Below are 18,739 nucleotides of genomic sequence, written 5' to 3'. Positions count from 1 at the left end.
AAATTAGCTGTGGTTTGTTTCAACTACCTATTTTAAAGATTTTTATCACTTTGAAAGTGTTGAATTTTATGGAATTGGGAAAGAAGTACCGAGTTTGAAGCGTTCATGAGCAGACATTGCAGTTCAATATTCAAGTTCTGAATTTGATTATTTACCTATATAATCTTTTTTCGTTAATTTATGAAAATATCAAATTAGCCCGTAATCCTGAATCCTGATACATAAAATTAGCCTATTAATTTAACACAGGTACGACTGTACTCAGTGTTGCACTATCAAATGCAATTAACGCGCCTCTATGCCAGGGTTTTTATGTTCCTGGTCGGGCTATAAGTAAAAAATAAAGACAGTGACATAGTGAAAAAAAAAATTGCCCCCTTACAGCTCCATCATCGGACCCTGGATATCATTTAGGGACGAAGTATTCGTCAAAGCGAATCACACAAGCCCAAACTCCATAGGGTTCTATTGTTTTGTTACGGAGTTGCAATGGAGGTGGCCATTGCAACTCCACCAGATCCATTATCAGACAGAGCTAAGAAATAAATAAATAAATAAATAAATAAATATTATTATTATTAAACAAATAACTAAAATAATTCATCTAACTATCTTAAATCTTACTAGTCTTACTAATATTATAAATACGAACGTTTGTGTGGATGTCTGGATGTTTGTTACGCTTTCACGCAAAAACTACTGAACAGATTTTGATGAAACTTTACAGTACAGCAGTACTATCACTCGGGTCGGACGTTCCTATCGCAAAACCGTTGGTTCACTCAGTTCCGATACGACTCTAGTGCTGTGTGTAATAGGGATGATGACTGGGTAATGAAATCGAAATTCTGTTTAGTCCGTCAGAGAGATAATTAAAAAATTTTGGAGACATATTTTCTATTTTTTTCATAAACGAGTAATTACAGTATTGTATTGAGTTGAAATGTCGCGTGACGTCACTTTTGAGTAAAAATTCTACTCAAACGTGACGTATCGCGCCATTTCAACTCGATGTAGCACTGTTATTATTTAATTATGAAAGAAAATAAAAAATATGAGTAATATTTTCTAAATAACTGTCTGACGGACAAATAATTGAAATTTTGACATCTAGCCTATTATTCTCTACGAGTGGATTTAATTTTGCCTGAGACCTACGCCATGAACCCTGAACCAGAAGACCCTGTCGCCAGCGACAGCGACGCTTATCCATCCCTAGCATCGACCAGAATTTTATTGTGCGCATACTCTGGAGCATGCTACATACAACTGGCTGTCGGAGAAGCATAGATTTCCCTTAAGTCTACTCCCGCTACCATATGGCACTCCGCTAAAACTCGTGAGGGCACCAACACTTGCTTTTGTATCGAAAATTAGTATGAGCAGCGCACGTAGTTGCTCTATGCAACCACGCTATTTTAAACCGTGGCCCCTAAGCATGAGATGGGAAACTGCACTCCCTTGAATTCTCTTGAATTTGATGGTGTTAGGGGAATCCTAGGAATGAATACATACCTACTTTCTAATGGAATTACCTCATCAATGTTACGTTTTCACTTGTTATTTTATTGCGATCTGACCTTGATTTTTCAAACACATGTCAAAATAAAAAAATAATTTAAATCAAAAGCACTAAGGAATATTTAATTTTAATTGATATCAACCTCGATGCAAGCACAGATTACAGAAACTAAAGGGAGATGTGACAAGGGGGCGGAGCCGGTGTCGCAACAATATGCCCAAAAACAGAACATATTGCTTGTGAAAGCAATAATGACAGCAGCGACGACATAATGTACCTAAACAGTTTACATTGCTTGCATAGTACTAAAGATTATTCGAACATTAAATACTAATACCGCAGTGGATAATGAGCACATATTTTGACCTTGTGTGTGTGAATAAAATACGAAAACATTTTGAATTCTAATCGTGAAATAATTTTTTTTCGGAGCCTATTGCCTCCAAACAAACAAATTAGTCCGTTTCAAACCACTACACCAAACGGCCGACTCGAAACAGGGACCACTCGGCATAGTATCAAATGTATTTGGTCGCCGTATAAATCACCGCTTCACGACACGAACGCACGTAAACGTCATGGCGGGAAAAGTGACACAGGTCCTGCCTTGACGGGCGCTCGCGCCATACTAATCGATGTCGGCTTGTGCATTGTAATTTATACTGATATTCACATCAATATTTTGACAAAGTGGTTACTAATATTAAAACAATAACTGTAGAAATCAATACTACAATGAATATTCTTCATTTTGGGATACTTTTATTGCAGTTATTGCTGTGTTTTTAAACTAAAAACCACGATCAAAATGTGACGTTAATCTTCAAATTTGCCAAATTATTTTTAGATTTTACTCAATAATGGTAATGAAATTCAAGAATCTATTTCATTAATGGACTACAAGAATATATGTTTGATGATTACTATATATTTTTAAGCTTATTATATGAGCATAAATAATAGATACAGGACTTTGAAATAGAGTCTGCGGCAATTTTTCCGTAAAATGGTTGTGGGAGATGGGGCACTGAGAATTAAGCAAAAGAGTTTTAGTAAATCCGTTTCATTAATGGTCAACACCAAGGATCGACCTATCTTTCGCAGTTATTAAATAATCTCTGGGTGTTGCTTAAGATAGTAATTCATGCTTCCAAAATCTTAGAAATTCGCACGAAAATGTAAAATGGCTCTTAAGCAGTTTAGATTTTTCATACAAAAGAATTTTCCCGCTAATTCCCGTGCCCGTGGGAATTCCTAAGTATCCTATAACCTGCCCAGGAGTACGAAGAATAATTGTACCAAGTTTCGTTAAAATCCGTCAAGTAGTTTTTGTTTCTATAAGGAACATACAGACAGACAGACAGACAGACAGACAGACAGACAAAAATTTTACTGATTGCATTTTTGGCATCAGTATCGATCACTAATCACCCCCTGATAGTTATTTTGAAAATATATTTCATGTACAGAATTGACCTCTCTACAGATTTATTATAAGATAAGTATAGATTGAATTGCGGTATTTATTCCGTCTGACAGTGACCCACATACCTTTATTCGTATCAGAACAGATCACGACTCCAAACTAATTGTGCGAACTTGCACTTTGCCACTGATAAAATGTCTAGCGGTCGGCACTAATCATGTTTTTGTTCGATTTCTAAATTAATTTGCCATTTTGTAAGATTTTAGTATAAGTAATTAGTAGGACTTAAATAGACATTTTTTCTTTTTTAACGCATCAAAGTAAAAACATATTTGAGTAACTTTTGGGTTTGCTAAAGTTTTAGGCAATGTTTAAGTAGTTCTTTATGTTTAAAGATGATGAACTTTTGTTTTCCCTCATCATGCCTTTTTCAGCAGCTTGGGACGAGTCTAATTAAATCCCATCAAAAACAATACTTGTCAAAAAAACCAAGTCTCGCAACTCAGTTGTTCTACGGTAAAAAGTTGTGAGATCCATGTAATACCAAGTCCAGGCCAGGAAATCTTTAACGTTTTACATAAATTTTTGACTTGGCCATCGCACTAAATAATTTAATTTACACGTGTTTTCATGCGATGGCCAAGTCAATATATTTATGTAAAACGTTAAGAGCGTTGTCACATTTTTCATGCAGAAATCGAGAATTTGGCAGATTTCGAAATGATTTTAGTCATATAATTTATTGTTATAGCTTCTTTTGACTTATATCATCGTAATTATCATACGTTTTTACGGAATGTCTATTGACAAAATCTCGTTCAAATTGGATTTTTGCCTACGAAAACAGCGAATTTCGAAAGCCCGATTTCCAGGTAACTCGCGAAGGCACAACTTTGAACTAATATTACAACAAATTTATTTCTAAGTAAGAAGATAGAATGTATTCATTAGAATAAGCATACCCTGAAGAAGAAAGTGTATTGAGAAAATTTTAATGTTTAATTCATTAAAATGCATTTTTATCATGTCTAAGATAGTCAAAATTCGAGAAAATTACTGCAAGAAAACAGGTCACATCTCATAATCTAAAAGTCATTTGGCAACATAAACTACTTTATACTTAAGAAGAAACATAGTACTATTATTGTGTGAAAAAGAAAAAATATCTATCTTCAATCTTCAAATGAAAAATTAATTTGAAAATACTACAAAATCGGGTGCATCAAATGGCATAAATCAGTCGTGCTTTGGCACTCGTAGACGCCGGGTCTATGTCAGTTGACTGCCCACTGACGTTTATGCGTCACGCGTGATTTTTTCGTAAATTGTAGTATGATTGAGTAGGTACTTTTGATCCGCAAGTATTTTTAATTTATTTGTTTAGGTAAATCGGACTTGTAATTTCTTTCTTTTCAAACTTTTTATTATTTTACTTACAGAATATGGGTAGAATAGACAAAAGATATTATTATGGTATCTGTTTGGTCAGGAAAAAATAAATAACTAATAAAAATTTTAACAGGGTGTCAAAACATTAGTCTATGCTATTGTGTTTCTACCAACATAAAATATACTCTTCCTTACTAATAAAAGTTGAATAGCGTCCGTATGGTCATACAACGCTTCGTCATGTTTTTCCGAAAGTTCAATTACTGACGACTGAATGAAAGAAATTGGTGTGTAACTATTCATCTGATATTAAACGTTTAGTAATAAAGGGGTAGGTCAGGTAAATGGCAAATCCACCAGCGGTCGCTCGATGCCACTTAGACAAATAGTTTTATAAAACGTCAACTAAGTTCGTTAGGTATTTGTATTGTAGATACTTATACAAATGAACGTATAAAATGAGTTTATTTTTAAAAGTAAAGGTACAGGGTGGAAACGATAAGTGATTTCACTTGATTTTTAATTATACAAGATATCGAGAAACTGTTTACTGTTCCTGTAAGTGCTTCATGAGCTCTTTAAAACAATAACAATAAATAGGTCAAAGAATAAACTGGATCTATGCGAAAATTCAATGTTTCCGAATTTCATACTAAATGTATGCCGCCAGCCATACCTACCATATTAGAAGTGTTAATTTTTTAAATTTAAATTTTTAATTGAGTAATATATAATAATCAAACAACAAACTCGTAAATTGCATTCGTAGTTAAATTATTTACGGAAAACATGATTTTAGGTTTAACTTGCTACAATATCATCAAGAGATACTAATTAATAAATACTAAATAAACAGATAAAGGGGACGGCATTAAGGCACTCAGAATTCTCAGACACCATTGATTTCGTGTTTGTTTGTAACTGTATTAAATGTATGAAAGCTGGAAATATAGGTTTTTTGAATACTTCCTGCCCCGTACAACCAAACTGTTGAATGGACTGTCGTCTGCGGTGTTTCCGGACGGATACGACCTGCAAGCTTTCAAGAGGAGAGCGTATCTTTATCTTAAAGGCCGGCAACGCACCTGTAACGCCCCTGGGTCTGCGGGTGTCTATGGGCGACGGTAATCACTTACCATCAGGTGATCCGTCTGCTCGTTTGCCTCCTATCACATAAAAAAAAAAAAAAAAAAAAAAGATTCAGTTCGTTCTTAAACATATTATTGATGCCATTTACTAGGTCTCATGAAGCACTTTTTCAGTAAGTAACCATTTGTTCGACATCTTGTATACCTGCTATAAGAAATATTCGAGTGAGATCACTTATCGATTATTTTCATCATCCTTATTTGTATTAAATTTAATTAAAATACACTAAGGCTGAGATGCACCACCTAACTTTGACCCTAACTGACAATAACCAGTGTTTTATGTTAGATAGATTTTTGACAATTTTGATGTCAATGTTAAAGTAAGACGGTGCAACACGGCCTAACAAATGTATCGTAGACAGTACTTTTTATTTTCTTCATAAATCTTTCTTTTCTTTGTAAAGCTATCTACAAGCTTTTATTTTCTTTGACATCTGGAGTTGTAAAATCTTGCAACTTAAAATTTACTTACTTCCCGTTTTCCCATTGAGCTGAAATTTTACATGTCTACACAGGCATGCAAAATTTCGTTTCATTTCGCACTAAATAATTTAATTTACACGTGTTTTCATGCGATAGCCAAGTCAATATATTTATGTAAAACGTTAATGATTTCCTGGACTGGACTTGGTATTACATGGATCTCACAACTTTTTACCGTAGAACAACTGAGTAGTGAGACTTGGTTTTTTGACAAGTATTGTTTTTGATGGGTTTGTATTACAGAACGCATGTGTACCTAATGGGATAACTGTTTAAAAACACGATTAGATAAATATTGCTCTATGGATAAAAATCTTAAAGTTACCTCTGATTTTTTAGCATTATACGACCGTGGTTTATAATAATAAATTCTATAAAATCACAATGATATCAGTATTTACCTCTTTGATTTCCTGACTTGTTTAGATTTACAAAAACTAAATATTTATTATTAACTTTTAGATAATAATGTGAATGGCGCTTACGATGTTTAGTTACGAGCTTTTTGATGGACACAGATATTATAGATAACGTTTAAAAAATGGCACGCTCGTTTTCATACATTTCATTCTATTTATTTAACTTATCCATATTTATGTGCGGAAACGTCACAAAATCAGAATTTTTAATTTTTCCATCCCGCATCATAAAAACTAAAAAGTCAAAAGTAAAATTTAAATAGTAAATATTTTTCATAAACAAGCTTTTGATGCTGTAAAAAGAATAAAATAAAACATACATTCTTTCAAACCCATCAACTTATTACTTTAATCAATTTAAAGATTAAAAACTTGTCGAGGGATTTACTAGTGTAAAAAATACATTAATTACGTAACTTGATTTTGCTAAAAGTCTGATCTGAGAAAAAATCAAATAGGTAAATTATACATTATTTCTTTATTATTATGTATGATGTACTATCTTAGGTACGATACAACTACGGATTAAGATCGTTTAGTCGACGCAGCGTTGAAATTGTACAGATAAATGCAGTTTGCGCACTCACTACGCGACGTCAAGCAATAAAAACCTAAAATTCGAACGCCAACTTTTTGCTACAACGCTCTTAAACAATCTCTAGGTTATCTTGACATTGCTGGATATCCTTGTCTTGTTTATTGTTTGAAAAGTGACATGACTCCATGACCCAGATAAGGTCCTAGTGTTACTCATTAATTTCGTACTAATTAGCAAGTCTGTGCCCCAAGCACGAAAAACTCTCGTAATCGTATAGTAATAATAAAGTTGTACTCGTCATGACAATGGGTTGTTTGCTGTCACAAGAGAAAATATTCTTGCTATCAATTAACATACATAAAGGAAAGATAAAAAGATCTTTCGACCAAAGCTAGTGGTTGATTTGAGGATCTTTTTATAGTTTTCTTTTGCGCAAATCATAAAATTAGTTCCTCATGTGACAATGACATGTGCAAGGAATCTTTTGTCATGACGGTTGCACCACCTAACTTTAACCGTAGCTATAACGATAACCAGTGCTTTTTGTGTAGAGTTTGACAGATTTTTGACGTTTGAAGTCAAAGTAAGATGGTGCAAGCAACTCAGCCTAAGATCACGAGGGTTATTCGTGCTTGGGGTACAGTTTCCTTTCCATCTCACGTTGTGTAATGTGTGAATATAAATTGTGATACAAAGTAAGTAATGATCTAAGTATTTTGCTTTAAATACTTAGGATTACAATTATGATTCTAAACTATCTCAGTAATTTATTACCTAGCCTCAAACTAAGATAACAGATAAATAAATAGACACAAAATTGATAGCCTTTTTGAACTAAGTATCTACCTCTTATTTATTAGCCGGACTTGAGATATCTAGGCTGATTATTGTCTTCAAAATGGCACAATTCTAATAAATTACTAGAATTTAGATAAAGACTTACCTATTAAAAATCAAAATTAATAATCTTCGTGCTTTTAGCAGTTCTAATTTGACCATTTGACCCCTTCAGGATTTGAATGTGTGACTTGAACTTGATTAATAGTCTACTGAAAAATCAAACGACTATTAGGTTGGTTTACACATACCTACGAGAAAAACCTTGCATTAATTCAAATGGTAGAAAAAACTGTAGGTTCCTGGATATAAAAGTTATTTCGTTTACTTTTGAACATTTAAAGAACTATGGGTCTAGCGCAGTGTCAGACAGTGTCTGAGGTATGGGAGTGGCACGGGAAGGGTGACATTGACATATAACGTGACAGAGCATACAAATCTGAAGCATATTTGAAGTCCCACTGACGTTTGACGTCCCAAAAACTCTTTTCCGTGCCGCTCCCTTCTCAGGCACTGAGTTATAGTTCCAAAATACTGGACTGTCCTGTCGATGACATTGACAGTGGGGCGCCACCGTCAATACCGGATCGCTGGTTCAGATTTTTGCCATGTTGGAAACCATATAGTTGAACGATGGTAGCGCCCCCCTGTCATTGAGTTTGGTGGGACAGTTCAGCGTGGGTCATCTATAAGCCGCATGTAAACATCCGTTTTACCGGACGTCGGCCTGATTTTTTCGCCGGATTTAGCGGTGGTGTGCATGGTTTATAATGAACGTGTACATGTGTAGGTACATGTGTAATTATGCATGTGCATCGGACAGGTCCGGCGAAAAAATTGACAGTACACAAAGGATATCCGTTTTTTGACGGTTCGTCGTCCGGTGAAAAAACGGATGTCTACAAACGGCCTTAAGAACTTGAACTATACTTTCTACAGTTTTCAGTTTACAACTATTTCTAAGCATGACCTGACAAAAAAGCTGTCACCACTCATTGACTAATTTAAACGCTTAACGTAATCATTTGCACAGCTCATAATTGTATGCAAATTATGTGCATTTCAAACAACAGTTAAAGTAAAATGGTGAAACATGTTGTCATGAGTTTGTTCCAGTAAAATATATTACCATTTGTACAGACTAGGTACTTTACAATTAAGTGCAGTGAAAAACCATACACTGAAAAACCTTTTTTTTTACTTTCGTAAATACTCAAACGAAAATCTGTAAATTGTAAAATATTTGTTACTTTCGGTTTTACATTTAGTTGGAAAGAAATAAAGTGTGGCTTTCTTGGAATTTTTGAAGTAGGTAAAGTATTTTTGACAAGATTCGCTAACTAAATTCATAAATTGACTAAGTACAGTCAGCGTCTGCCTCCTATCACATAAAAAAAAAAAGCGTCAAATAGTCCGAAACACCCAGAATAGCTAAAAAGTTCCCAACACGTCTTTGTTACTATATTAGAATAAGGTTTTATTGTTAACTTTTTGGCCACTTTGGGTTTGAACTGTTTGACGCTGACTGTACGTACATACTAACATTAAAACCAGCCATACCATGACTGTCAAGATTTTCAGGGCTAAATAAAGCGTTTTTATAGAAATTGTGACTTGCAATTACTTATTCGTTGATAGATCACTGGAAAATGATCGAGGTCGTTTATAGTACGTGTATAGCAAATTGATATCCTTTGTGGTTGGATTTTATCAGTGAAACTAGATGAGTCAAGAATTTGTGGAACAAAGCATAAATACGATAGCACTAGAATTAATAAACATGTGAGATCACTGCTTAGAACGAATAACAATGATTGAAATTCGTAAGCTACTGTTACGCTCGTGTTCTGTCACACGCTATATTATTATTAACTTTTGTTTTGCATTATTAATAATAATAAAAAGTAAAGATAATCTTTGCATAGTAAACAGAGTCACTCTTGCCTAGGTACGCTTTTAATTAAAGTATGCAACGGATTTTAATGCTATAATTTTTAAACTATGCAACGAATGATTTTAATGCCATTTTCAGTAATAGACAGAGTGATTCAGAAGGTTTTTTGTATTAATTATTACAAAAAACCTTGTTTAAAAGCACCTGAAAAATTGATTTGTTACGACTGCGAAAGTTATAGAAAGGATATTATGATGATACTAATGATACCTACATAAGACTCTAGGTCGAGAATAAAGTTCAGAAAAGCTTATCTAATTTATAAGTAGGTAGCCTCGTTTGTTAGGAAAATTTAAAGTATAGAAATCTGAATAAGTTACAGCCTTAAAAATGCTTATGTGATTCAAATAAAGTGCTTTGAATTGTAATCCAATATCACTGAATGATGCCATTTTAAATACAATGTGCAGTACCTTAGTCACTCAACAAACAAATAAAGAAGTGCATCTACCATCTGCAACCATACAGCACGATTGCAGGCTAATGCGTAATGAATTACATTATCAATGCAACGGTGAGTCACAGATTTAGTTTGTATTCCAGACTGCTGGTTAAAAGCGGATATTGAGTGATACTTCGCACTCAAAATAAATATGGCACGGCGAGATCAAAGGGGTAAATAGGCTTCTGAAAATAGGCTAGTTTCCTAAAAAAAATAACTTCTCCGTCAATTACATTCTCAAAAAATATTGGACACGTATATTTTTATTTGTCAATCAAACGAGTAATTTCGAAGATCCGCATGACGTCAGAAAGTGCTGTACTTTTAAGCACGCTTTGACGTCACGGGCTTATTCTTTTGAACTTTGGCGCGCTTTATTTATCACTTTAAATTTTCATTAGTTTGAAAAAGTGAAAAATAGTTATCGAGTATTTTTTGGTAAGTTAAGCGACGAACTAATTCAAACTTGCTTTTTTACCCAGAAAACATCCCTATTGTAGGTACAAGCGGATTCTCATCCATGTACTATATTATTATTTCATACTAACACATTTAAAATTATAAATATTTTCATTGGCGACAAAAATAAAACATTTTAATAAAGTATGTCAACACGATAATGAAATATGAGAAATTAATAAAATTGATATGGAAAAAATAACCATGCAATCGGGTCACTGAGGATGGAATATGACTAACGTTAACATGATTAAAGTATATGTATTTTAGCGACTGAAAACTACAGTATTACTTAGTAATTATTTGGATTATAGAGTCATTAGTTAAAGTTCAGTCAGTACTTACAACTTACAACGTTGTTATTTTATTGCAACATAGTATTCATCTGTATAATTATGTTTTTGTGGGTAATTATCTCACTCATTATGTGGCTTATAATACATTGATAGACATCTGCTAATAAGTAGCTTCGTGCAAAGTCATTTTCGATTCTACACGTGTTCTTAGTCACATTATTGTTTTTACAAAGCCGTTGAGAAATTGCAGTAATCAAAAAGAAAATAAGTGGATGTCTGGTTATAGGATAGAAAACATTTTTTTTTCGATTTATTGAATGAGCGCCTACACAAGTGGGTATTAGCACAGATAATATAATACGTGGTAGTTACCTAGGTATCGGCTTGATTGTAAGGCAGGCATTTTAAATATTAGTAACTAGTTGACCCGGCGAACTTTGTTCCGCCTTAATGGCAATAAATAAGCAGACTTTTTTTTAATTTCGAACGGGATAAAAAGTATCCTATGTCCTTCTCCTGGCTCTAAACTACCTCCCTGACAATTTTCAGCGAAATCGGTTCAGCCGTTCTTGAGTTATAAGTGGAGTAACTAACACGACTTTCTTTTATAACATATACATACTAGCTGACCCGGCGAACTTTGTTCCGCCTTAATGGCAATAAATAAGCAGACTTTTTTTTAATTTCGAAGGGGATAAAAAGTATCCTATGTCCTTCTCCTGGCTCTAAACTACCTCCCTGACAATTTTCAGCTAAATCGGTTCAGCCGTTCTTGAGTTATAAGTGGAGTAACTAACACGACTTTCTTTTATATATATAGATATAGATTTAGGATACCTACTCGAAAATAATAACTCTACTTTAGGTATAATAATAAACCTTTCCACTAGTAATAAATCAATCGTGGATCAGATGCCTTTTAAGTTTGAAATTAATATCTACTTCATTACTGTTAGGCTTAAGCTAACTAATAAGCAATACTTACAAAGAAACCTTGGATTGAATTCCTATCTACCAGAGTAACCACCCATATTACCTACCGACCACCAAGTCGAGCAAAAAAGCGGCACGGCCGTACCATCCTTTTCTCGATTTTACTTTTTCAGCAGCATACTCTTATAATATTTAATTTTTTAAAATAGTTAATGTAATTAACCTAATAATTACTTAACTCTTTTAATTTGTTGGCAGGCAAACGCAGAGATGTCGTGAAAGGAGTCGATGGCAAATTTTCTTCTGGACAGCTCGTGGCCATCATGGGACCATCAGGCGCTGGAAAAAGTTCATTACTGAACGCTATTTCAGGATACAGGTATGCCTAGAACCTTTACTAATTATGTTACATATCTCTACAAGATGTTAGGTAAATGGGTATATGAGCCGACACTAGCCCATGTTAACATGGGCATATAAATGGTATGGGGAAGTCAGAAAATTGATATCTTCATTTTAATTATTTTAATTTCCATACAAATCGGATTTTATAAAATTTATTTTGTATGAAAATTTAAAAAATTAAAATGATGATATCAAATTTCTGACTTCACCATACCATTTATATGCCCATGTTAACATGGGCTAGTGTCGGCTCATATACCCATTTACCTAACACCCTGTATAGATAATTTACTGACTTTTAGACGGTTAAAACAACTTTTGTTAGAATTAATGATCCTAAATTGGAATCGGAAGACGGAACATCAACAAACAGTCGAATTGAATCGTCAAAACAATGGTTTACAACAATATGCTGTGGTCTCTCAAGCGTGAAATCACTGATTTGCGTTTTCAAAACATTACGGTCATTGACCTTGCCAGAAATAATGCTCTCTTTCGTCACAGGTCAGCAGGCGTCACTGGCGAACTGCTGGTGAACGGTCAACCACGGAACGAGCACCTGTTCCAAAGATCATCGTGCTACATCACACAGGAGGATCTCTTGCAACCGTTGCTCACGGTGCGAGAAGCCATGGATGTGGCAGCGAGGCTGAAAATACCAAAAGGAGGGAAAGTCCACTCGGAGGAAATATTGCAAGAGTTGGGACTGCTGGAGCATCAACACACGAAGACTGATAAGTTGTCCGGGGGGCAGAAGAAAAGGTGAGATCACTGACTCTTCAATTTGACCATTACTTAAAAGTAAGACTCTGAATAGGTACAAACCTGTCTCCAAAGATCCACTTAAATAATTGTCATGAGATGATAAGACTAATCTAATTTTATGTAGCTGCACTGTACGATTACCTCAATTAAACGTTATCATTTATATCGAAAATCGTGCATGAATTTTAGGTGACATCGAGACATCTACAGAATTAAAGGAACTGTCAAATGCTTTGGTTTGATAATAATTTTCGCTAGCCTATAATACTGACGAAATTCAAGAAAATTATGATGGGTAATTTTAAAAGCATCGTGTTTGGTAATTTTTAATAGAGTTTGTATCTATCTCGGGCAATTATCTTGCTTTGTTATTACGTACGAGGCATGTTGTTATCCAATAAAACGTTGGTTTAAGTAATTTAAAAACGCGCTGTAAACATTGATGGTCTGATTTACAAAACGATTAAAATAACATTGTTAGGTATTGTTAAGTATGTGAGTCATTCAGGTGCACCTTTAAAACGTATTGCCAAGACAATCATACCTAAATGTGCATGATGATTTATTTGATCATTAGATTTGGCAGTGAAGTGACTTACCTACTAATCAAAACAGTGAACTTTTTACGACGGAAAATTTATAGTGTTTTTGTTGTAGAATATTATTTGGTATACTTTTTTGTTTTTCTTAATTTAATTTGTACAAATTCTTATCAATCACATCATCTAATCAGCCAGTATTTCCCCATGTTTTTGAACGCCAGCAGTTCTAGCTTTCACAATCTGTCAAATATCCTCAAATAAATGATTTTGTACTTTTAGGCTGAGTTAGGCTAACTTTAACCGTAACTATAACGATAACCGGTGCTTTTTGTATAGACTTTGATAAATTTTTGACGTTTGTTAAAGGTAGGTAAGATGGTGCAACCCAGCCTTTGACTTAATTAAAAGCAACAAAATCGAGGAAATTCATATGTTGACGCCACAAATCTGCAAAATGTTGCTGAAAACGAAAAGCTTTTGGTTTTGTACACGTAATATTTTTCCACAGGTTATCAATAGCACTGGAGCTGGTGAACAACCCACCAGTGTTCTTCCTGGACGAGCCTACCAGTGGTCTTGACACAGTCACGACGGTGCAGTGCGTCAGGCTGCTGAAGCAACTGGCCCGGCAAGGGAGGACGGTGGTGTGCACCATACACCAGCCGCCGGCTTCGCTCTTGGAGATGTTTGATCAGGTATGTGTTCAAAGGCAGAACACGTATAGTGGTAGAGATGATAGTATATTTACAGCATAATCCAGCTGTCAACAGAACTTTACGAGACTGATCCCACCTCTCCTTCTTCTCACCGCTACAACTCTTGTGACGCTATTTTCCCTAATAGGCCAGTAGAATTAAACACAAAAATGAATTAAATCGGAAATAATTCCTACTAAAGATTTTAGTGCTTGAATAGCTTCATTAGTTGCCCATAAAGACTCTCCTAGGTTTTCGACTTCGACGGAGTTGTGCTTAAGTGGTGGGGGCTCTCGAAAGGGGCGCTTTTTCGGTTTTCCGGTTATACCGCGTAAAGGACTTACCCTATCGAAAAGTGGTCTTCCTGACGGTTGAAGGGCATTTAATCCTTCAATAAATAAGACCAAATTCATATGTTTTGAACAAACCGTTCTCGTGCAAATGGTCGGCAAAGTAGAAAATATGTGTATAATTAATGACCCTCTCCACGTCCAATGGCTCGTTACCCGCAGGCTTCCAAGTCTTGAAAAGGAGCGCCTCAACCAGTGTAAGCCTATTAAAGCTTACGAGCTAGATGCGTCTATCCTTGTTCGTCCCTGCCGTTCCTTAACTGCGGTTGCTGCACCTGTTCCTGGCACTCACCTGAATGACTCTGTGTTACCTACTGTGGCTGCTCCTCTTTCTTGTATCCTCCTGCACGACTACGTTGCCTAGCCGTATGCCTGGTCTAAGGTTCAACGCCAAAAATCAACAACAACAAGTTCATATTAAAACGCTGAAGAGTTTTTTGTTTGTTTGTTTGAACGCGCTAATCTCAAGAATTACTAGATTGATTGAAATAATTATTTTTGTATTGACTAGCTCATAAATTGAGGAAGGCTATAGAATATACAGGGTGGAATTTTGTAATGCCACTTGGAGGGAAAGTACTCTTAATATTGTAGATATACATTTTAGCTCAAAGAAAACATTCCTTTATTTTTTAAAAGAAATAGAACTGCATTCAAACATTTCCAAAAATTTGCTTGCCACACCCGGGAATCGAACCAACTAAAATCTGTTAAAAATTACACCCTGTATTTTTATTGCATCGATCGTTAGGGTTAAGTATAAGGATTAAATCTCTTTAATAAACTTGATAAATCAGAAAATTGGAATTTTAAACAAGAATAAAAGAGTATAAAATATGTAGGCATTTCACCTTGCCTACTTATTTTATTTTTAGGTACTTTACCGCCTGACTTATTAACTTTTTCCTAACCTGTTCCTTGAAGACTTGTTAGTTCGCTCCAAGTGCTTGCAACGCGAGGGTTTCTTTCATTATCAAGATAAGTTAAAAATATTATAAGACTAGCAAAGTACCGCGGATCTGTTTTCTGCTCAAAACACGTTAGGGTTAAGTATAAGGATTAAATCTCTTTAATAAACTTGGTAAATCAAATGAAAGGAAAACCATGAAATCTTAAATTATTTTAATTATGTACAGAAATTGTATGGCATGGTAGTGAACTTTCGAAAAATTTTCGAAAATCTTTGAATGCAGTTCTCTTTCTTTTAAAAAATAATGGAATGTTTTCTTTCAGTAAAATTTTCTATCTACAGTATTAAGAGTACTTTCCCTCCAGGTGGCATTACAAAATTCCACCCTGTATACAATCACTCTACGACTAATAGAGGCGAAGCAGTAAAGAAAAATGTTGCAAGCACGGAAAATAGTATTTAAACTATCTTCACGCGTACGAAGTTGATTTTGTGGAGTCGAACCTTGGACCAGGCATTTGGCTAAGCAATGCAATCGAACAGGAGGGTACAAGAAAGAGGGGCAGCCACATTAGGTAACACAGAGTCGTTCAGTAGAGTGCCAGGAAGAGGTGCAGCAACCGCAGTTAAGGAACGGCTGGGACGAACAAGGATAAGCGAATCCAACTCGTGAGCCTTGACAGGGATACGCTGGTTAAGGCGACCCTTTAGAAGGCTTGGGAGCTTACGGGTGACGAGCTATTGGACGTGGAGAGGGTCATTAATTATACACATATTTACTACTTTGCCGAACATTTGCACGAGAACGGTTTGTCCAAAACATATGAATTTAGTCTTATTTAATGCAGGATTAAATGCTCTTCAACCGTCAGGAAGACCACTTTTCGATAGGGTAAGTCCTTTACGCGGTATAACCGGAAAACCGAAAAAGTGCCCCTTTCGGGGGCCCCCACCACTTAAGCACAACTCCGTCGAAGTCGAAAACCTAGGAGAGTCTTAATGAGCAACCAATGAAGCCATTAAAGCAATAAAATCTTTTGTAGGAATTATTTCCGATTTAAAATCTAATTCTACTGGCCTATAAGTAAGAAGCATATTTTGTGATAAATTCAATTCAAGGAGAAATAATGTAAAAACAAACCTGAGTGAAGCGATTTCGGAATTAAACTGTCACGAATTTTGTATTTGTTTATGAGCCCTGCTACTGAATGTGAAATATGTAGGTACCTAAGAATCGTCTCTCTTCAGTTCAAAGCGGATAAAAGTAATAAGAAACAAATGGTAGAGCTGTTGATAGTGTGTAAGTATATGATAGATAGGTAATATTACTCGTCGTGTTAGAATGTTGAGTTCCTTTTATTTCATCGGAATCAATAATTTCCTCGGAAGAGAATAGTGAGTAGGTACTTATTTATTATATTTTATTTATAAATAAAATGAATCGAATTTATCAAGCGTCGAGTCAATAAAAGGAAAAACACGCTAATGTCGCTATTTTTACCAACACGAAAGGCTAATGTCTGTTTATAATTCCGATTTAGTAGCACATTAAACCTTTTACTGATGCCCAACGTATTTATAACATAAATGAACTATTGCAAGTATAATACAGTTTCAAGGAAGTCATAATGTAGAGTTAAGTAGGTATTAAAATTCACCAACAGCCATTTTATGGTGTTTCAGACGAGATATAAATCAAGATTTATTCCTTGGCTATAAGTTATGATCCTGGGATGTAGACATTACTTTCTTGATATGGTCCCAGAATGCGAACTGGTCAGTTGGAATTTTAAACAAGAATAAAAGAGTATAAAATATGTAGGCATTTCACCTTGCCTACTTATTTTCTTTTTAGGTACTTTACCGCCTGACTTATTAACTTTTTCCTAACCTGTTCCTTGAAGACTTGTAAGCTCGCTCCAAGTGCTTGCAACTCGAGGGTTTCTTTTATTATCAAGATAAGTTAAAAATATTATAAGACTAGCAAAGTACCGCGGATCTATTTTCTGCTCAAAACCCGTTTGTCAAATTACAAAAAAAAGTTTTAGAGTTTCCAAAGTAGCGAAAATTTCGAAAATTGAAAGCGGAAACGTAATAATATGTATAAAAAATCATTTATGTCATAAATCTTATCAAGCATGGCATAAAATGTTTTACGACGTTAAAAGGTCAATCGTGTAGCGACCTACTAATTAATTGTAAACGATCACTGATTACTACTTAGTGCACACGAGAAAAAATATATTGTGTACACGAGATTACAAGATATCTCAATTGAATATTTTTTATAGGAATCATTCCAAATAATCGATAATTACGAAAATTGGTCATTGTTATTGAATAGTACAACGATGGACCATTGGATGGCGTGTCGGTGTTCATTGTTCGCCAGCTGATTTGCATGATAAAGACAATTGGTGTAATTATGCGCTGCCCTGTGATTTACTCGACGATCGATGAGTTCAATTGAATTTGGAATTTTCCTAGCAAACTCATTCCTGTAGTTTCGAATACGTAGTACTTTATCTTTTCCTACTCTAAGCTAGGTAGTATTGGCAGTATTGGTCATATGCTATGTGAAAATTAAATTAAACATAAAGGATAAGATATAAATATTTCGCTTCATCTTTTACTTTATTTGATGAAGGCTGGTATCAGAAAAACAGAGCGGGTGTTCCGATAACAGAAGTACCTTTAGATATAAATAAATAAACAGGACAAACGGCTTAATAAATCTAAGCGATGCTGTATTGATCGGTGAAATATTTATTATTCAAGCCTGCATTGTCCTTAGTCCATACCATACTGAGAGCCACGTCAATCATGATGTCTTCACTTCTAACCTACCTACTTATTTGCATTCCTCAGTTTTGCCTGTTTAATCCAAGAATCTTGAGCGTATTTCATCATTTGTTCCATCATCACGTCATTTAGTCTGTTGTGGTAGTAGAAGAGGAGACCTCTTTAATTTACCAAAGGCACAGGACTATTCCCACCTCTCGTTCCCACCGCTGCAACTCCTGTTTAGCCAGGCTCTACAGCTTAACGCCCAATAAAATTACCCACAAAAAAAGAGGCTTCCGGCGACTGGGACCTGGTTACTTTTTTATGGACCGGTCCCAGTCACCGGATCCATAAAAAAGTAATAATTTTCTTCCGGCGACTGGGACCACTCATAGATAACTTAAAAGAAAATATTATTCAATCCAAAATCGGTACAGTA

General features: G+C 35.0%; 1 protein-coding gene across 2 annotated transcripts in view; it reads left to right on the top strand.

The window, feature by feature from the left end:
- The window catches only part of LOC135077448 (ATP-binding cassette sub-family G member 4), a 133,114-nt gene that overhangs the window by 108,204 nt on the left and 6,171 nt on the right, over nucleotides 1–18,739 (top strand). For both annotated transcript variants that reach the window (XM_063971997.1, XM_063971996.1), the window contains exons 3-5: nucleotides 12,108–12,228; nucleotides 12,759–13,016; nucleotides 14,070–14,256. In XM_063971997.1, the coding sequence (XP_063828067.1) occupies nucleotides 12,108–12,228; nucleotides 12,759–13,016; nucleotides 14,070–14,256 (566 nt within the window). The remainder of the gene's footprint in view (nucleotides 1–12,107; nucleotides 12,229–12,758; nucleotides 13,017–14,069; nucleotides 14,257–18,739) is intronic.

The sequence above is a fragment of the Ostrinia nubilalis genome, chromosome 13 (genome assembly GCF_963855985.1).
Source record: "Ostrinia nubilalis chromosome 13, ilOstNubi1.1, whole genome shotgun sequence".
NCBI classification, from domain to species: Eukaryota; Metazoa; Arthropoda; class Insecta; order Lepidoptera; family Crambidae; genus Ostrinia; species Ostrinia nubilalis.
The sequence above is the reverse complement of the archived record's forward strand: the minus strand, read 5'-3'. Positions and strand labels throughout refer to the sequence as shown.